Here is a 22,156-nt window from a genome sequence, read left to right on the forward strand (position 1 = left end):
AGTACATCAAGTCCTCTCCAATTTTCCATTTCTTATTTTAAAGCCCTATTCAACAGGCTAAATGGGCATTGATGCAAAAAATAATAAAATCTATGCAGAGCTCCAACCACAGTATATATAATTTAGTACAGAAGTTCCCCTGTTGCTTTCAAAATATTAATAAAACGTCACCTTTTAGCACATGAATAACTATCCATCTTTAAACACATTTTTGTTTTTTATACACCCCCCTTTTTTACACCACCAATTACTTGACACCATATTATATGATTAGTACTATATACACTTTAAGAAGTGAAATTGTCATTATTATGCATCTCGCTCTATAGATAATCCAACGAACACCATTCAATTTAGAATCACATCGAAAGTTTTTTTTTAATCACATTCCCATTCTTTTATTATTTTAATCTCAATAAAAGTTTTAACTTTCAAGTCGCCTCTAAATAGTCTGGGCATAGAGTGCTATAATTGCATCTATTTTTGGAACCTTTCCCAAATAATTTCTTCTAGATAGCGTGCAAATGTCTGGAGCATTACATGACAGGAAATAGTGCTGCAATCTAGTGCTCTTGCTAATGTATAAGTTACAAAACTGCAGCCTTATAGTATTTCAGACACATGCACACTCCTGAACTCTGTCATTTTATCACTCCTCAAACACTTGTTTAGTTGGGGTATGACAGAAGCCTCTGTCTGTAAAAGAGCTAATGTAAATAAATAGTAAAAAGAAGAGCTGCTCATGTTTGGACGAGTGTACACTGTGTTTTGTACACACTTCTATACAAATAAGCTGTAAACAATTGTTACTGCTTAAAGTGAAGGTCAATTTTGACGAATAAGTGCCCGGTTTTTAATAATCCTATTAATAACAAGGGCATTTTAATTCATCAAAATTGACATTTAAAGCGTTTTCTTCAAAAACTTACCTTTTAATCCTGAAAGCTACTCCATCGATTCCCCCAGCCGTCAGAAGCCTCTGCTTATGTCAGAAATGACGAATCCGGCTTCCTCCAATCACGGCGTTTCCACCGAAAGGGGGGGGGGATCATGGCCTGAGAAAACGCTGTGATTGGTTGAAGCCAGATTCGTCATTTTGGACCCGCGATGAGGACTTGCGACGGGCGGAGGAAGCACTGCAGCGGCTCTCAGGATTAAAAGGTACGTTTTTTAAGAAAACACTTTAAATGTTAATTTTGATTAATTAAAGTGCCCTTGTTTTTAATAGGATTATTAAAAACCGGGAACTAATTCGTCAAAATTGACCTTCACTTTAATAGGAGCTGGTTTCTCCAAGTCTGATGGCTGTCATGATACAGGGGCCAGGGAAACAACAAAACCTTGTCAGAAAATAAATCAACTGCTTATTTTAAATTCAGACATTATATAGCATTGTCTTTTTATTAATTATGCAATTTTAATGCATTTAGTGGACCTTTAAAGAATTTTTTATTGCATTTTTGCCAATATTTGTAGTCTACAGTAATTTATCAAAATGGCTGTCTATACTGTCTTATTTATTAATCTCTTATTTGTCTCTTTTCTCCAGTGCTCAGGTGCATGCTTGGAAGAGTCTATCGACCATGCTGGCAGATATGATGTGCAAACAAAACTCTTTATCTTGTATGAATGACATCTTACCACTCAATTGTTATGGAATTAGAATTAAAAGTAACGAGTCAATATTTGCTATGTAAGTTTATTACAGTAAATAAAAAGATCTGTGCAATCAATTTGCAATGGTGCTATTTACAGAGATCAACCAAAAAACACATACAAGTTTTGTTATATTAAAAAGTTGCAACATTAAAAAATTTATAAAAAAAACAAACAACTTACATTCGGAAAAAACTGGTTAACTTTGCTTGTCCAGCAATTAATTTATTTTTTGACGCAGTTTTACTGCCATTCCTTGATGGAGCTGATTTAATAAAGTCCTGTTTGTCCTTTCCTTTCTTAGGGGATTCTTGTTCCACTGTAACTTTCTTCTGGGGAGGTTCATTCTCAATATTGTTTAGATCACAGAGGTCTACTTGCTTTCTTTTTGTCTTCCCACCTCGTGGGTTTTTGCATGTCTTTGCCTTTACTTTCGCAGTTATGTCTTTAACAGTATTCCCAGAAACAGAATTAAGTACTCGTGCTGGAAGATCTTTGTTTTCTACAGAAAGAATAATGCAAGAAAGTTAATTAAAATACTACAAACATATTTTTCTCATTAAAAATATTAGGATAAAAAAAAAAAAAAAAAATGGATGAAGTCACCTGTAAAATCAATCAATTATCACTCAATTTCAGGGAAGTTTCTAAAGATATAAATGACTGCTGTCATTCTAAGTACAACTGTGCTACAAGCAAATATAGATTTATGATGGTCAAGTGAATCAATGAGCCTGTTAAAGACTATGATTTAAATAGTAGACACTAAAAAAATATTACCAATAAGTGCATTAAAGGTGCACTCAGGTTAAATTACATTTTCATGATTTAGATACAGTATGTAATTTTAAACAACTTTCCAATTTACTTCCATTAAAAAAAATGTGCACAGTCTTTTATAGTTACAATTTTTGAGTCACCAGATCCTACTGAGCATGTGCAAGAATTCACAGGCTATACGTATATGCATTTGTGATTGGCTGATTTCTATCACATGGTACAAGGGGAGTGGAAATATACATAACTGAAATTTGTTATAGAAAAAAAAATCTACTACTCATTTGTTCAGACCAAGTTCTATTGCATTGTCTTGTTATCTTGCATTTGTTGATTATGCAAATCTAATGTGTTGACTGGTCCTTTAAACAAAAAGGTGGACAGGATTAAAAAAAATCTATTTCTAGATGGCAATTAAATCACTGAAGTTAGTAGAGCATCATAATGCTATTACATAGGCACAGTGAGCAGTAGAGCCAATTCGGAGACATCCCACATTAAAACAAAGCAGAGCAGCATATCTGTAAAAGGATTACAAAATGTCACATGGACATCTCTACATAAAAAGGAAGATATTTTACCTGAGAAATTAGTCAGTAGCCACATGCCACTGAAAAGGGACTTTCAAAGCGACATAAACCCCAAATTCTTCCTTCATGATTCAGATGGAGCATGCAATTGTAAACATCTTTCCAATTTACTTCTGTTTGCAAAAACATAAATTATGCTTACCAGATAATTTAATTTCCTTCTGTATAAGGAGAGTTCATGACTTCATTCCTTACTGTTGGGAAAAACTGAACCTAGCCACCAGGAGGAGGCAAAGACACCACAGTCAAAGGCTTAAAGTGAATGTAAATTGATGATAAAGTGCCTGGTTTTAAAAAATTCAATTAAAAACAGGGGCACTTTAATTCATCAAAATTTACATTTCACTTGTGTTGTGAAAATACTTACCTTTTAATCTTGACAGCCGCTCCAGATTCCCCCGGTCGTCGCAAGCCTCATCCTACGTCAGAAATGATCGGTCATCCTCCAATCAAGGCTTCCCTCCCCCCCCGGGGGAATCAGTGTCTGATTCAACGCCGTGATTGGAGCAAGCCGGATTCCTAATTTTAGACCCAGGAAGAGGCTTTGCGACGGGCGGAGGAAGCTTGAGCTGCTGTGAAGATTAAAAACATAATTTATGCTTACCTGATAAATTTATTTATTTCTCTTGTAGTGTATCCAGTCCACGGATCATCCATTACTTGTGGGATATTCTCCTTCCCAACAGGAAGTTGCAAGAGGATCACCCACAGCAGAGCTGCTATATAGCTCCTCCCCTAACTGCCATATCCAGTCATTCAACCGAAACAAACAGAGAAAGGAGAAACCATAGAGTGCAGTGGTGACTAGTTTAATTAAAATTTAGACCTGCCTTAAAATGACAGGGCGGGCCGTGGACTAGATACACTACAAGAGAAATACATTTTTTCAGGTAAGCATAAATTATGTTTTCTCTTGTTAAGTGTATCCAGTCCACAGATCATCCATTACTTGTGGGATACCAATACCAAAGCTAAAGTACACGGATGATGGGAGGGACAAGGCAGGGATTAAGTGGAAGAAACCACTGCCTGAAGAACCTTTCTCCCAAAAACAGCCTCCGAAGAAGCAAAAGTATCAAATTTGTAAAATTTGGAAAAAGTGTGAAGCGAAGACCAAGTCGCGGCCTTGCAAATCTGTTCAACAGAGGCCTCATTTTTAAAGGCCCAGGTGGAAGCCACAGCTCTAGTAGAATGAGCTGTAATCCTTTCAGGGGGCTGCTGTCCAGCAGTCTCATAGGCTAGGCGTATTATGCTCCGAAGCCAAAAGGAAAGCGAGGTTTCTGAAGCTTTTTAACCTTTCCTCTGTCCAGAGTAAACGACAAACAGAGTAGATGTTTGACGAAAATCTTTAGTAGCTTGTAAGTAAAACTTCAAGGCACGGACTACGTCCAGATTATGTAAAAGACGTTCCTTCTTTGAAGGAGGATTAGGACACAATGATGGAACAACAATCTCTTGATTGATATTCTTGTTAGAAACCACCTTAGGTAAAAACCCAAGTTTGGTACGCAGAACTACCTTATCTGCATGAAAAATCAGATAAGGAGAATCACATTGTAAGGCAGATAACCCAGAGACTCTCCGAGCCGAGGAAATAGCCATAAAAAAAAAAGAACTTTCCAGGATAAAAGTTTAATATCAATGGAATGAAGGGGTTCAAACGGAACTCCTTGAAGAACTTTAAGAACCAAGTTTAAGCTCCACGGGGGAGCAACAGGTTTAAACACAGGCTTAATTCTAACCAAAGCCTGACAAAATGACTGAACGTCTGGAACCTCTGCCAGACGCTTGTGCAAAAGAATAGACAGAGCAGAAATCTGTCCCTTTAAGGAACTAGCTGATAATCCTTTGTCCAAACCCACTTGGAGAAAGGACAATATCCTAGGAATCCTAACCCTACTCCATGAGTAATTCTTGGATTCACACCAATAAAGATATTTACGCCATATCTTGTGGTAGATTTTCCTGGTGACAGGCTTTCGTGCCTGTATTAAGGTATCAATGACTGACTCGGAGAAGCCACGCCTTGATAGAATCAAGCGTTCAATCTCCATGCAGTCAGTCTCAGAGAAATTAGATTTGGATGATTGAAAGGACCTTGTATTAGAAGGTCTTGTCTCAGAGGTAGAGTCCATGGTGGAAAGGATGACATGTCCACTAGGTCTGCATACCAGGTCCTGCGTGGCCACGCAGGCGCTATCAGAATCACTGATGCTCTCTCCTGTTTGATCTTGGCAATCAGTCGAGGGAGCAGAGGAAATGGTGGAAACACATAAGCCAGGTTGAAGAACCAAGGCGCTGCTAGAGCATCTATCAGCGTCGCTTCTGGGTCCCTGGACCTGGATCCGTAACAAGGAAGCTTGGCGTTCTGGCGAGACGCCATGAGATCCAACTCTGGTTTGCCCCAACGATGAATCAATTGAGCAAACACCTCCGGATGGAGTTCCCACTCCCCCGGATGAAAAGTCTGACGACTTAGAAAATCCGCCTCCCAGTTCTCTACGCCTGGGATGTGGATCGCTGACAGGTGGCAAGAGTGAGACTCTGCCCAGCGAATTATCTTTGAGACTTCTAACATCGCTAGGGAACTCCTGGTTCCCCCTTGATGGTTGATGTAAGCCACAGTCGTGATGTTGTCCGACTGAAATCTGATGAACCTCAAGCCAGAAGAGCCTTGTATATTGCTCTTAACTCCAGAATATTTATTGGGAGGAGTTTCTCCTTCTGAGTCCACGATCCCTGAGCCTTCAGAGAGTTCCAGACTGCACCCCAACCTAGAAGGCTGGCATCTGTTGTTACAATCGTCCAATCTGGCCTGCGAAAGGACATACCCTAGGACAGATGGACCCGAGATGGCCACCAGAGAAGAGAATCTCTGGTCTCTTGATCCAGATTTAGTAGAGGGGACAAATCTGAGAAATCCCCATTCCACTGACTTAGCATGCATAATTGCAGTGGTCTGAGATGCAGGCGCGCAAATGGCACTATGTCCATTGCCGCTACCATTAAGCCGATTACTTCCATACACTGAGCCACTGACGGGCGTGGATTGGAATGAAGGACACGGCAAGCATTTAGAAGTTTTGATAACCTGGACTCCGTCAGGTAAATTTTAATCTCTACAGAATCTATAAGAGTCCCTAGGAAGGGGACTCTTGTGAGTGGGGATAGAGAACTCTTTTCCACGTTCACCTTCCACCCATGCGACCTCAGAAATGCCAGAACTATCTCTGTATGAGACTTGGCAATTTGAAAGCTTGACGCCTGTATCAGGATGTTGTGTAGATAAGGAGCCACCGCTATGGCTCGCGGTCTTAGAACCGCCAGAAGTGAGCCCAGAACCTTTGTAAAAATTCTCGGGGCTGTGGCCAACCCGAAGGGAAGAGCTACAAATTGGTAATGCCTGTCTAGAAAGGCAAACCTTAGGAACCGATGATGATCTTTGTGAATCGGTATGTGAAGGTAGGCATCCTTTAAATCCACTGTGGTCATGTACTGACCCTCTTGGATCATGGGTAGGATGGTCCGAATAGTTTCTATTTTGAATGATGGAACTCTGAGGAATTTGTTTAAGATCTTTAGATCCAAGATTGGTCTGAAGGTTCCCTCTTTCTTGGGAACCACTAACAGATTTGAATAAAACCCCTGTCCTTGTTCCGTCCGCGAAACAGGATGGATCACTCCCATTACTAAGAGGTCTTGTACACAGCGTAGAAATGCCTCTTTCTTTATCTGGTTTGCTGATAACCTTGAAAGATGAAATCTCCCTTGTGGAGGAGAAGCTTTGAAGTCCAGAAGATATCCCTGAGATATGATCTTCAACGCCCAGGGATCCTGAACATCTCTTGCCCACGCCTGGGCGAAGAGAGAAAGTCTGACCCCCACTAGATCCGTTTCCGGATAGGGGGCCGTTCCTTCATGCTGTCTTGGGGGCAGCAGCAAGCTTTCTGGCCTGCTTGCCCTTGTTCCAGGACTGGTTAGGTTTCCAGGCCTGTCTGGAATGAGCAACAGTTCCCTCTTGTTTTGAAGCAGAGGAAGTTGATGCTGCTCCTGCCTTGAAATTTCGAAAGGCACAAAAATTAGACTGTTTGGCCTTTGATTTGGCCCTGTCCTGAGGAAGGGTATGACCCTTGCCTCCAGTAATGTCAGCAATAATTTCCTTCAAGCCAGGCCCGAATAAGGTCTGCCCCTTGAAAGGAATGTTGAGTAATTTAGACTTTGAAGTCAAGTCAGCTGACCAGGATTTAAGCCTTAGCCGTTAGTTTAGTCAAATGAACAATGGCATCAGAAACAAATGAGTTAGCTAGCTTAAGCGTTCTAAGCTTGTCAATTTCATTCAATGGAGCTGTATGAATGGCCTCTTCCAGGGCCTCAAACCAGAATGCCGCCGCAGCAGTGACAGGCGCAATGCATGCAAGGGGCTGTAAAATAAAACCTTGTTGAATAAACATTTTCTTAAGGTAACCCTCCAATTTTTTATCCATTGGATCTGAAAAAGCACAACTGTCCTCAACCGGGATAGTGGTACGCTTTGCTAAAGTAGAAACTGCTCCCTCCACCTTAGGGACCGTCTGCCATAAGTCCCGTGTAGTGGCGTCTATTGGAAACATTTTTCTAAATATAGGAGGTGGGGAAAAGGGCACACCCCGGGTCTATCCCACTCCTTGCTAATAATTTCTGTAAGCCTTTTAGGTATAGGAAAAACGTCAGTACACACCGGCACCGCATAGTATCTATCCAGCCTACACAATTTCTCTGGAATTGCAACTGTGTTACAGTCATTCAGAGCAGCTAATACCTCCCCAAGCAATACACGGAGGTTCTCAAGCTTAAATTTAAAATTAGAAATCTCTGAATCAGGTTTCCCTGAGTCAGATGTCACCCACAGAATGAAGCTCTCCGTCCTCATGTTCTGCATACTGTGACGCAGTATCAGACATGGCTCTTACAGCACCTGCGCGCTCTGTATCTCTCCTAACCCCAGAGCTATCGCGCTTGCCTCTTAATTCAGGCAATCTAGATAATACCTTTGACAGGGTATTATTCATGATTGCAGCCATGTCCTGCAAGGTAATCGCTATGGGCGTCCCTGATGTACTTGGCGCCATACTAGCGTGCGTCCCCTGAGCGGGAGGCGAAGGGTCTGACACGTGGGGAGAGTTATTCGGCATAACTTCCCCCTCGACAGAACCCTCTGGTGATAATTCTTTTATAGATAAAGACTGATCTTTATTATTTAAAGTGAAATCAATACATTTAGTACACATTCTCCTATGGGGCTCCACCATGGCTTTCAAACATAATGAACAAGTAGATTCATGTGTGTCAGACATGTTTAAACAGACTAGCAATGAGACTAGCAAGCTTGGAAAACACTTTAAAACAAGTTTACAAGCAATATAAAAAACGCTACTGCGCCTTTAAGAAACACAAATTTTGTTCAAAATTGAAACAGTGAAAAAATGCAGTTAGACTAACGAATTTTTCACAGTGTATGTAATAAGTTAGCAGAGCATTGCACCCACTTGCAAATGGATGATTAACCCCTTAATACCAAAAACGGAACAATTGACAAAAAAACGTTTTTTAAACAGTCACAACAACTGCCACAGCTCTACTGTGGCTTTTTACCTCCCTCAATACGACTTTTGAAGCCTTTTGAGCCCTCCAGAGAAGTCCTGGATCATGCAGGAAGAAGCAGGAGGTCTGTGTCTGTAATTTTTGCTGCGCAAAAAAAGCGCTAAAATAGGCCCCTCCCACTCATATTACAACAGTGGGAAGCCTCAGGGAACTGTTTCTAGGCAAAATTCAAGCCAGTCATGTGGAAAAAACTAGGCCCCAATAAGTTTTATCACCAAACATATGTAAAAAACGATTAAACATGCCAGCAAACGTTTTAAAATACATTTTTATAAGAGTATGTATCTCTATTAATAAGCCTGATAACAGTCGCTATCACTGCATTTAAGGCTTTACTTACATTACTTCGGTATCAGCAGCATTTTCTAGCAAATTCCATCCCTAGAAAAATATTAACTGCACATACCTTATTGCAGGAAAACCTGCACACCATTCCCCCTCTGAAGTACCTCACTCCTCAGAATGTGTGAGAACAGCAAAGGATCATAGTTACTTCTGCTAAGATCATAGAAAACGCAGGCAGATTCTTCTTCTAAATACTGCCTGAGATAAACAGTACACTCCGGTACCATTTAAAAATAAACTTTTGATTGAAGAAATAAAGTATAAAACACCACAGTCCTCTCATGACCTCCATCTATGTTGAGGGTTGCAAGAGAATGACTGGGTATGGCAGTTAGGGGAGGAGCTATATAGCAGCTCTGCTGTGGGTGATCCTCTTGCAACTTCCTGTTGGGAAGGAGAATATCCCACAAGTAACGGATGATCCGTGGACTGGATACACTTAACAAGAGAAAGTTAAGTTTTTTCTCAACAGGAGTGAAATGTAAATTTTGATGAATTAAAGGGCCCCCGTTTTTAATCAAATTTTTAAAAACCGAGCACTTTAGCATCAAAATTGACGTTCAATTAAGGAACTAGCAGCAAGCCCCTTCTCCAGACCATCCTGGAGAAAAGAAGAATCCCTTGACCTCGACCTGTATCTGGGTAGCTTGCAATTAAGTCTGGACGCCATGAGAACTACCACCAGCGTCCCCTATCTGAGACAAATCTCTGCAAACACTTTGGGGTGGAGAGATCATTCCCCCGGATGAAAGGACTGTCTGCTGAGAAAGTCTGCTTCCCAGTTGTCCACACCCGGAATGTGGATCGCTGAAAGCGAGCAGTTGTGGGACTCCAAAATCGGAGACACCTCCCTTATTGCTAGGGAGCTTCTCGTTCCCCCCCTGATGGTTGATGTAAGCCACCAAGGTAATAAGCATTGTAAATTGCCCAAAGTTCCAGAATATTTTTCGGGAGGAGAGACTCCTCCTGGGTCCATTTTCCTTGTGCCATCCTGGCACCCCAAACAGCTCCCCATCCTGCCAGACTCGTGGTCGCGGTCAATCTCCCAGGAAGGATATCCCCAGGGACAGCTGTTCCGGACGGATCAACCAAGAGAGGGAGTTCTGAGTCCGAGCGTCCATGGATATCTGCTGTGATAGATCTGAATGATCGCCGTTCCACTGTCTAAAAAAGCACAACTGAAGAGGTCCGAGATGGAAACAGGCAAATGGAATGACATATGCTGGAAACCATGAGCCCGATCACCTCCATACAGTGGGCCACCGAGGAGGACTGAAGAGCCCGACAGGACGACGCAATCTTCCTGTGTCGCTGATCTGTGAGAAATATCTTCATGGATATAGAGATTCTATTATCGTGCCCAGGAACTACACCCTGTTGCTGGGAACCAGAGAACGCTTTCTTGAGTTTATCTTCTAACCGTGAAATTGGAGCAGAAGAGCCCTCGAGTGATCCTTATTGAGACTGAACCACGGCGTCTGAACTATGATGTCGTCCAGATAGGGTGCCACAGCAATGCCTCTGGATCTGGCCAATGCAAGTAGCACCCCCAGAACCTTTGTGAAGACTCTCGGGGCCATCACCAGACAAAAGGGAAGGGCCACAAACTGGAAATGTTGGTACAGGAATGCAAATCTCAGGAACCTGAAGTGGTCCCTTTGGATTGGCACATTAAGGTAGGCATCCTTCAAATCTATTGTCGTCATGAACTGACCCTTTTGAACACGGGGCAGAATAGATCTGTTTGTTTCCATTTTGAACGATGGAACAGTCAGAAATTTGTTTAAACATTTTAGGTCCAGAATCGGGGCGGAACATGCCGTCCTTTGGGACTACGAAAAGATTTGAATAGTACCCTAGACCCCATTCTGCTTGGGGTACTGGTACAATTACTCAGAGGGAAGAGAGATCCCTCATGCATTCTAGAAAAGCGTCTCTTTTCTGGTCTGGAAGACAGGTTCGACAGGAGGAATCTGCCCCATGGCGGATGAGATCTGAACCCTATCCTGTATCCGTGGGTGATAACCTTCACAGCACAAATGTCCTGAACATCCTGCAACCAGGCATCCGAGAAGAGATAATCTGCCCCAACTTGGTCAGCAGACCTGTCGGGGGCCGCCCCTTCATGTTGATTTTGTCTTGGCGGGCTTCTTGTTCTGCTTGAACTTATTCCAAGACTGAGCGCCCTTGGACTGATCCGCTTTCACGGCGGGGTGCTGGCGTTGGGCCTTGTCTGCACGAAAGGTAGAACCCTTAGACTTAGCCTTCTTATCTTGCGGTAGGAAAGCACCCTTGCCTCACGTAACCGTTGATATGAACGAATCCAATCCTGGACCGAACAAAATCTTTCTTTGAAAAGGTAGAGACAACAGTCTCTACTTAAAAGGTCATGTCCGCATTCCATGATTTTAGCCGCAGAGCCCTACAAGCTAAAAACGGAAAACCCTGATATCTTTGCATTTAGGCAAATAATTTGCATATTGGCGTCACATATGAAAGAATTGGCGACCTTCAACGCCTTAATCTTATCCTGTATCTCGTAGATGGGGGTCTCCCCCTCGACCATATCACACAGGGATTCACACCAATATGTTGCAGCTCTGGAAACTGCGGCTATGGCCGCTGCCGGTTGAAAAACAAACCCTGTGTGCTGAAACATCTTTCTTAACATGGTTTTCCAACTTTTTTCCAATGGGCTCTTTAAACGACGAACTATCCTCGAGGGGAAAAGTCATCTGCTTCGCGAGCGTAGAGATAGCACCATCCACTTTAGGGACAGTCCCCCATAGCACGAGCTGAGAGTCCGGAACGGGGAACAGTTTCTTAAAGGAAGAAGAAGAGGAAAAGGAAGAACCCAATAGCTCCCATTTATTCTTAATAATATTAGCCATCTTAACAGGAACCGGGAAGGTCTGAGGGACAACCCTGTCCTTGCATACTTTATCAAGCTTAGGAATTGAAGGTACCTCCGGAAGCTTCTGTTCCGGAACCTCCAGAAAAGCAAGCAGTTGCCTCAGCAAAAAGCACAAATTCTCTATCCTAAATCTAAAGTCAGGCTCCTCCGCAGCCAGAGGTCTAGATGACACGGATTCCGACCCTGAAGGGACCTTCTCAGAAGAGTCGGATTGGGCCTCATCAGCAGATAACGCTTCTGATATTTCCATAGGCGTAGAGAACCCCTGGGCAGGACCGCCAAGAAGCATTCTACGCTTGCGCTTAGCAGAACAGGCTAAGGCATGGATCACCTTCGATACCCCCGTTTGCAGTTGATCCGCAAAAGACGACTAACAAATCTCTCCCGTAGGAGTAATGGTTGGACCCTGGGGCGCTGCATAAGTAATGGTTGGACCCTGGGGCGCTGCATGTGCAATGGGAGATGAATGCAGGGACCGCACCTCACAGGACGGAGAACCCTCAGAGGTGGACAACTCAGTAGTACTAGACATCCTTTTATTTTTAGATGTTGCAACTTTATCAAGGCATGTGGAGCATAGTTGAGCAGGCTGATCTACAAGCACCTCCTCACAATAAATACAGGTATGAGACTTTGTTAAAGAGGGAGTACCCTCTAACGCGTCGGAGTCCTCCATAGTTTGTGCACTTATTACCGACTAGATAATAAAATGGGCACCTTTATAACCTCCAATGGCCGGGGCACTCACCACCTCCTATGACCCGGACTACAGAAACCGTCACGTCTCCTGCGCCGCCAGTCAAGCAGAGGAAGTTGCCTAGGTCACATGGAATGCCTAGCAGGGCCGCCCCTGCACTAGGGAAAAGACGGCTGTGCAAATACTCCAAGAAGAGAACCTGTAAGTTCCACCCATTGCCAGAGCCTCATCTCGCACATAATGCAGCAATGACAATAAACAATATTATGTATAAACCCCCCTGTTCAATAATCCCCCTTCCAGGAATATTAACCCTTGATTCTATAAAGATAAAAGGTGTCACACTGTGACCCTGTCTTCGCCGTTATGATAATAAAAAAACGATCTTACCAGAATCTACGCCGTGGAACAGGAACACAGCCCTTCAAGTGTTACAAGTAAGTACCATCGCTCCTGACATGGACTTGAGTGCAGAAAGCAGGCAGCGAAACTCGTCAAGGCTGATTGCTTATGGAGTTGTTAATATGAGTCGGGATGGTTTTGCAGAAAGACTCTTCCTGCATCTCTGGACTCTAACTTTCACCCAGGCTTTCACTGAAAGGCTGACAGGACTACTTAAAACTCCAGTCCCATTACGAAGAGTACTACCCTCCATAAGAGACTACTCCGAATCTTCCGACACTTCTCTGCCATCCTCCTGTGACGAAAGGCAAAGAATGACTGGGGGATGAGGGTAGTGGGGGAGGTATTTAAGCCTTTGGCTGGGGTGTCTTTGCCTCCTCCTGGTGGCCAGGTTCTTAATTCCCACAAGTAATAAATGAAGCTGTGGACTCTCCTCCCCTTTAGATGGAAAGTGTGTAAGGAGGACCAGGTAGCCGCCTTACAAATCTGATCCATAGAGGCCTCATTCTTAAAGACCCAAGAGGAAGCCACTGCTCTAGTAGAATGAGCCGTAATTCTCTGAGGAGGTCTATGTACCGCTGTCTCATAAGCTAAGGGAATAAGACTCCTCAACCAAAAAGATAAAGGAAGTCGAAGAGACCTTCTGACCCTTACACTTCCCAGAATATGCCACAAACAAGGAAGAAGTTTGTCTAAAATCCTTAGTAGCCTGAAAATAAAACTTCAAGGCACCAACACGTCCAAATTATGAAGAAAATGTTCCTTCGAAGAAGAAGGATTAGGACACAAAGAAGGGACCACTATCTCTTAAATGATGTTGCGGTCTGACACAACTTTAGGGAGAAACCCTAACTTAGTACGTAGGACAGCCTTATCCGAATGGAACACTAGATAAGGAGGCTCACATTGCAAGGCGGCAATTTTAGATACTCTGCGTGCAGAAGCAATGGCCAGTAGAAAAAGTACCTTCCAGGACAATAACAATGTCAATTTCATGCATAGGCTAAAACGGAGCCCGTTGCAAAACTTTAAGAACCAGACTCAAACTCCAGATCTTCGGCTCCCCCTTGAACACAGGTCTGATCCTAATCAGTGCCTTAAAAAAAAAGGCTGAACATCTGAAAGCTCAGAGAGCCTCTTGTGCGGTAAAACAGACAAGGCCGTAATCTGTCCCCTCAGGGAAATGGCCGAAAGACCCTTCTCCATTTCATCCTGGAGAAACAATAGAATCCTGGCAACTGCCAGTAGGCCGCAGCTCCAGCAACTGAGGCAAAAGCAGCTGCCGGTTGAAATAAATATCCCGTATGCTGAAACATTTTCCTGAGAAAAGTTTACATCTTCTTATCCATCGGCTCTCTGAATGAGGAGCTATACTCAAGAGGGATAGTAGTACGCTTAGCTAATGTGGAGATAGCGCCATCCACCTTAGAGACGGAACCCCACAACTCCAGCTGAGAGTCTGGGAATAATTTTTTTTAAAAGCAGACGAATGGGAAAAGGAAGATCCAATTCTATCCCACTAGTTTTTAAATAATGTTCGCCATTTTTACAGGTACAGTAAAAGTTAGCGGTGCTACCCTGTCCTTGAACTTTTGATCCCTAAATTAGACAGAGTGTACATCAGGCAACCTGGCCTCTGGAACCTCTCAATGTCGACAGAACCTCCTTTAGAAGAAAGCTTAAGTGTTCAATTTTAAATCTAAAGGCTGGCTCCAGAAATTTCACCCTCTGAAGAATCAGAGTGTGACCCATTCTGGGATACTTGAAAGGCAGACAAATCTAATAAATCACTAGATGTCCCCTGGATAGGAGAGCTATGTTTAACTTTTCGATTGCGCTTGGCAGGGCGAGGTAAAGCACTAAGAGCCTCAGATACCGCCGTTTTTAACTGCGCAGTAAAGTCCGATGGTAAAAGGCTCCCTCCAGACAGACCAGGCGTGCTACGGGAAGCTGCATGTGACAACGGAGATGACTGATGGGTATGCACCTCATGGGACGACGAGTCCTCAGAGGTGGACGGCTCAGTAGTACTAAAGGGGTTAACCTTCCTCACAATATAGAGAGGTATTTCTGTTGGGAATAGAGGGAGTACCCTCAAGCATATCAGAATCCTCCATAGCTTGCGCTAACAGTAGTACACAGAATAAATGATTGTTATTTCTCACAAAACGGCACCTTTATACTCCCAATGACTGGGGCACTCACCACCTCCTAGACCGGCAAATAGAGAAACAAGCGTCTTCTCCAACAGCTAGCTCGGTCAGAAAAGAGAAACTAATGTATGACCACACCCGGTCATGTGGTGCGCAAGGCAGGACCGCCCTTGCTATGAGAAAAAAACGCGCCGAGCTACAAGCTGCGCAGCGTTCAAAGTGAAAGTAAAATCCTGTATATCCCGTTACCGCATAACAGCCTATGAGCCAAAAAACAAAACAAAAACAAAAAACACATAAAGCAGCATAAAAGCAAACATTTGATTAATCCCCATTGTTCAATAACCTCCCTCAGGAGATATTAATCCATGATACTATTACGATAAAAAGGAGCCACACTGTTACCCTGTCTTCAGTGTTTTCAACATAAGTAAAAATTGAAACAATCTTACCAGAATCCATGCTGTGGAACAGAAACACAGCCTCTCAAGTGTGACATTCTTGTAGCATCGCTCCTGACATGAACTTGAGTGAAGAAAAAGCAGACAGTGAAACTCGTCAACACTGGTTGCTTAAGGAGCTGTTAGCAGGCAGTCTGGATGGGTTCGCAGGAAGACTCTCCCTGCATCTCCAGACTAAGTTTTGTCAATGCTCTCACTGAGAGGCTGACAAGACTACTTAAAGCTCCAGTCCCATATCGAAGGGCATATAGCCCTCCTGAGGAACAACTCAGAAAATTTTCTGACACTTCTCTGCCATCCTCCTGTGACAAAAGGCAAAGAATGACTGGGGGATGGGGGGGGGAAAGGTATTTAAGCCTTTGGCTGGGGTGTTTTTGCCTCCTCCTGGTGGCCAGGTTCAGTATTTTCCAAAAGTAAGGGATGAAGCCGCAGACCCTCCTTATATTAAGGAAATTTGCTTAATTCTCTTGGTATCCTTTGCTGAAAAAGCATACCTAGGTAGACTCAGGTGCTGGGAGCCAGCTGCTGATTGGTGGCTGCACTTAAATACCTCTTGTAATTGGCTTATCGATGTGTTCAGCTAGTTCCCAGTAATGCATTGCTGCTCCCTCTGCTTTATTTCCCAAGAGAATAAAGCAAAAACATAATTTATGTAAGAACTTACCTGATAAATTCATTTCTTTCATATTAGCCAGAGTCCATGAGCTAGTTACGTATGGGATATACATTCCTACCAGGAGGGGCAAAGTTTCCCAAACCTCAAAATGCCTATAAATACACCCCTCACCACACCCACAATTCAGTTTAACGAATAGCCAAGAAGTGGGGTGATAAAAAAGTGCGAAAGCATATAAAATAAGGAATTGGAATAATTGTGCTTTATACAAAAATCATAACCACCACAAAAAAAGGGCGGGCCTCATGGACTCTTGCTAATATGAAAGAAATGAATTTATCAGGTAAGTTCTTACATAAATTATGTTTTCTTTCATGTAATTAGCAAGAGTCCATGAGCTAGTGACGTATGGGATAATGACTACCCAAGATGTGGATCTTTCCACACAAGAGTCACTAGAGAGGGAGGGATAAAATAAAGACAGCCAATTCCTGCTGAAAATAATCCACACCCAAAAATAAAGTTTAACGAAAAACATAAGCAGAAGATTCAAACTGAAACCGCTGCCTGAAGTACTTTTCTACCAAAAACTGCTTCAGAAGAAGAAAATACATCAAAATGGTAGAATTTAGTATAAGTATGCAAAGAGGACCAAGTTGCTGCTTTGCAAATCTGGTCAACCGAAGCTTCATTCCTAAACGCCCAGGAAGTAGAAACTGACCTAGTAGAATGAGCTGTAATTCTTTGAGGCGGAGTTTTACCCGACTCAACATAGGCATGATGAATTAAAGATTTCAACCAAGATGCCAAAGAAATGGCAGAAGCTTTCTGGCCTTTTCTAGAACCGGAAAAGATAACAAATAAACTAGAAGTCTTACGGAAAGATTTCGTAGCTTCAACATAATATTTCAAAGCTCTAACAACATCCAAAGAATGCAACGATTTCTCCTTAGAATTCTTAGGATTAGGACATAATGAAGGAACCACAATTTCTCTATTAATGTTGTTGGAATTCACAACTTTAGGTAAAAATTCAAAAGAAGTTCGCAACACCGCCTTATCCTGATGAAAAATCAGAAAAGGAGACTCACAAAAAAGAGCAGATAATTCAGAAACTCTGGCAGAAGAGATGGCCAAAAGGAACAAAACTTTCTAAGAAAGTAATTTAATGTCCAATGAATGCATAGGTTCAAACGGAGGAGCTTGAAGAGCTCCCAGAACCAAATTCAAACTCCAAGGAGGAGAAATTGACTTAATAACAGGTTTTATACGAACCAAAGCTTGTACAAAACAATGAATATCAGGAAGAATAGCAATCTTTCTGTGAAAAAGAACAGAAAGAGCAGAGATTTGTCCTTTCAAAGAACTTGCGGACAAACCCTTATCTAAACCATCCTGAAGAAACTGTAAAATTCTCGGTATTCTAAAAGAATGCCAAGAAAAATGATGAGAAAGACACCAAGAAATATAAGTCTTCCAGACTCTATAATATATCTCTCGAGATACAGATTTACGAGCCTGTAACATAGTATTAATCACCGAGTCAGAGAAACCTCTTTGACCAAGAATCAAGCGTTCAATCTCCATACCTTTAAATTTAAGGATTTCAGATCCTGATGGAAAAAAGGACCTTGTGACAGAAGGTCTGTTCTTAACGGAAGAGTCCACGGTTGGCAAGAGGCCATCCGGACAAGATCCGCATACCAAAACCTGTGAGGCCATGCCGGAGCTACCAGCAGAACAAACGAGCATTCCTTCAGAATCTTGGAGATTACTCTTGGAAGAAGAACTAGAGGAGGAAAGATATAGGCAGGATGATACTTCCAAGGAAGTGATAATGCATCCACTGCCTCCGCCTGAGGATCCCGGGATCTGGACAGATACCTGGGAAGTTTCTTGTTTAGATGGGACGCCATCAGATCTATTTCTGGAAGTTCCCACATTTGAACAATCTGAAGAAATACCTCTGGGTGAAGAGACCATTCGCCCGGATGCAACGTTTGGCGACTGAGATAATCCGCTTCCCAATTGTCTATACCTGGGATATGAACTGCAGAGATTAGACAGGAGCTGGATTCCGCCCAAACCAAAATTCGAGATACTTCTTTCATAGCCAGAGGACTGTGAGTCCCTCCTTGATGATTGATGTATGCCACAGTTGTGACATTGTCTGTCTGAAAACAAATGAACGATTCTCTCTTCAGAAGAGGCCAAAACTGAAGAGCTCTGAAAATTGCACGGAGTTCCAAAATATTGATCGGTAATCTCACCTCCTGAGATTCCCAAACTCCTTGTGCCGTCAGAGATCCCCACACAGCTCCCCAACCTGTGAGACTTGCATCTGTTGAAATTACAGTCCAGGTCGGAAGCACAAAAGAAGCCCCCTGAATTAAACGATGGTGATCTGTCCACCATGTTAGAGAGTGTCGAACAAACGGTTTTAAAGATATTAATTGAGATATCTTCGTGTAATCCTTGCACCATTGCTTCAGCATACAGAGCTGAAGAGGTCGCATGTGAAAACGAGCAAAGGGGATCGCGTCCGATGCAGCAGTCATAAGACCTAGAATTTCCATGCATAAGGCTACCGAAGGGAATGATTGTGACTGAAGGTTTCGACAAGCTGCAATCAATTTTAGACGTCTCTTGTCTGTTAAAGACAGAGTCATGGACACTGAATCCATCTGGAAACCCAGAAAGGTTACCCTTGTCTGAGGAATCAAAGAACTTTTTGGTAAATTGATCCTCCAACCATGATCTTGAAGAAACAACACAAGTCGATTCGTATGAGATTCTGCTAAATGTAAAGACTGAGCAAGTACCAAGATATCGTCCAAATAAGGAAATACCACAATACCCTGTTCTCTGATTACAGACAGAAGGGCACCGAGAACCTTTGTAAAAATTCTTGGAGCTGTAGCTAGGCCAAACGGCAGAGCCACAAACTGGTAATGCTTGTCCAGAAAAGAGAATCTCAGGAACTGATAATGATCTGGATGAATCGGAATATGCAGATATGCATCCTGTAAATCTATTGTGGACATATAATTCCCTTGCTGAACAAAAGTCAAGATAGTCCTTACAGTTACCATCTTGAACGTTGGAATTCTTACATAACGATTCAATATTTTTAGATCCAGAACTGGTCTGAAGGAATTCTCCTTCTTTGGTACAATGAAGAGATTTGAATAAAACCCCATCCCCTGTTCCGGAACTGGAACTGGCATAATTACTCCAGTCAACTCTAGATCTGAAACACATTTCAGAAATGCTTGAGCTTTTACTGGATTTACTGGGACACGGGAAAGAAAAAAACATAATTTATGCTTACCTGATAAATTCCTTTCTTCTGTAGTGTGATCAGTCCACGGGTCATCATTACTTGTGGGATATTAACTGCTCCCCTACAGGAAGTGCAAGAGGATTCACCCAGCAGAGTTGCTATATAGCTCCTCCCCTCTACGTCACCTCCAGTCATTCGACCAAGGACCAACGAGAAAGGAGAAGCCAAGGGTGTAGTGGTGACTGGAGTATAATTTAAAAAATATTTACCTGCCTTAAAAAACAGGGCGGGCCGTGGACTGATCACACTACAGAAGAAAGGAATTTATCAGGTAAGCATAAATTATGTTTTCTTCTGTTAAGTGTGATCAGTCCACGGGTCATCATTACTTGTGGGATACCAATACCAAAGCAAAAGTACACGGATGACGGGAGGGATAGGCAGGCTCTTTATACAGAAGGAACCACTGCCTGAAGAACCTTTCTCCCAAAAATAGCCTCCGAGGAAGCAAAAGTGTCAAATTTGTAAAATTTGGAAAAAGTATGAAGCGAAGACCAAGTTGCAGCCTTGCAAATCTGTTCAACAGAGGCCTCATTCTTAAAGGCCCAAGTGGAAGCCACAGCTCTAGTGGAATGAGCTGTAATTCTTTCAGGAGGCTGCTGTCCAGCAGTCTCATAAGCTAAACGAATTATGCTACGAAGCCAAAAAGAGAGAGAGGTAGCAGAAGCTTTTTGACCTCTCCTCTGACCAGAGTAAACGACAAACAGGGAAGACGTTTGTCGAAAATCTTTAGTTGCCTGTAAATAAAATTTAAGGGCACGAACTACATCCAGATTGTGCAAAAGACGTTCCTTCCTCGAAGAAGGATTTGGGCACAAGGATGGAACAACAATCTCCTGATTGATATTCCTGTTAGTGACTACCTTAGGTAAGAACCCAGGCTTAGTACGCAGAACTACCTTATCCGAGTGAAAAATCAAATAAGGAGAATCACAATGTAAGGCTGATAACTCAGAGACTCTTCGAGCCGAGGAAATAGCCATTAAAAATAGAACTTTCCAAGATAACAACTTTATATCAATGGAATGAAGGGGTTCAAATGGAACACCCTGTAAAACGTTAAGAACAAGGTTTAAACTCCATGGTGGAGCCACAGCTTTAAACACAGGTTTAATCCTGGCCAAAGCCTGACAAAAAGCCTGAACGTCTGGAACTTCTGACAGACGCTTGTGTAACAGAATGGACAGAGCTGAGATCTGTCCCTTTAAGGAACTAGCGGATAACCCCTTTTCTAAACCTTCTTGTAGAAAAGACAATATCCTAGGAATCCTAACCTTACTCCAAGAGTAACCTTTGGATTCGCACCAATATAGGTATTTACGCCATATTTTATGGTAAATCTTTCTGGTAACAGGCTTCCTAGCCTGTATTAAGGTATCAATAACTGACTCAGAAAAACCACGCTTTGATAAGATCAAGCGTTCAATTTCCAAGCAGTCAGCTTCAGAGAAGTTAGATTTTGATGTTTGAAAGGACCCTGAATCAGAAGGTCCTGTTTCAGAGGTAACGACCAAGGTGGACAGAATGACATGTCCACCAGATCTGTATACCAAGTCCTGCGTGGCCATGCAGGCGCTATTAGAATCACTGATGCTTTCTCCTGTTTGATTCTGGCAATCAATCGAGGAAGCATCGGGAAAGGTGGAAACACATGAGCCATCCTGAAGGTCCATGGTGCTGTCAAGGCATCTATCAGGACCGCTCCCGGATCCCTGGATCTGGACCCGTAGCGCGGAAGCTTGGCGTTCTGTCGAGACGCCATGAGATCTATCTCTGGTTTGCCCCAACGTCGAAGTATTTGGGCAAAGACCTCTGGATGAAGTTCCCACTCCCCCGGATGAAAAGTCTGACGACTTAAGAAATCCACCTCCCAGTTCTCCACTCCCGGGATGTGGATTGCAGACAGGTGGCAAGAGTGAGACTCTGCCCAGCGAATTATCTTCGATACTTCCATCATTGCTAGGGAGCTTCTTGTCCCTCCCTGATGGTTGATATAAGCTACAGTCGTGATGTTGTCCGACTGGAACCTGATGAACCCCCGAGTTGCTAACTGGGGCCAAGCCAGAAGAGCATTGAGGACTGCTCTCAATTCCAGAATGTTTATTGGAAGAAGACTCTCCTCCTGATTCCATAGTCCCTGAGCCTTCAGAGAATTCCAGACAGCGCCCCAACCTAGTAGGCTGGCGTCTGTTGTTACAATTGACCAGTCTGGCCTGCTGAATGGCATTCCCCTGGACAGATGTGGCCGATAAAGCCACCATAGAAGAGAATTTCTGGTCTCTTGAATGGAATGAAGGACACGGCATGCACTTTGAAGTTTTGTTAACCTGTCCTCTGTCAGGTAAACTCTTGTGAGTGGAAAGAGAGAACTTTTCTCTTCGTTCACTTTCCATCCATGCGACCTTAGAAATGCCAGTACTATCTCTGTATGAGATTTGGCAGTTTGAAAGCTTGAAGCTTGTATCAGTATGTCGTCTAAGTACGGAGCTACTGAAATTCCTCGCGGTCTTAGTACCGCCAGAAGAGTGCCCAGAACCTTTGTGAAGATTCTTGGAGCCGTAG

General features: G+C 42.9%; 1 protein-coding gene across 2 annotated transcripts in view; it reads right to left on the minus strand.

Annotated features, from left to right (window-relative positions):
- Positions 1-1,685: 1,685 nt before the first annotated feature.
- Positions 1,686-22,156, minus strand: part of PARPBP (PARP1 binding protein) — a 159,805-nt gene continuing 139,334 nt past the window's right edge. For both annotated transcript variants that reach the window (XM_053716978.1, XM_053716979.1), the window contains exon 11: positions 1,686-2,158. In XM_053716978.1, coding sequence (XP_053572953.1) covers positions 1,836-2,158 — 323 coding nt within the window. In that variant the 3' untranslated portion in view covers positions 1,686-1,835. The remainder of the gene's footprint in view (positions 2,159-22,156) is intronic.

Source organism: Bombina bombina, chromosome 6 (genome assembly GCF_027579735.1).
Source record: "Bombina bombina isolate aBomBom1 chromosome 6, aBomBom1.pri, whole genome shotgun sequence".
Taxonomy (NCBI): domain Eukaryota; kingdom Metazoa; phylum Chordata; class Amphibia; order Anura; family Bombinatoridae; genus Bombina; species Bombina bombina.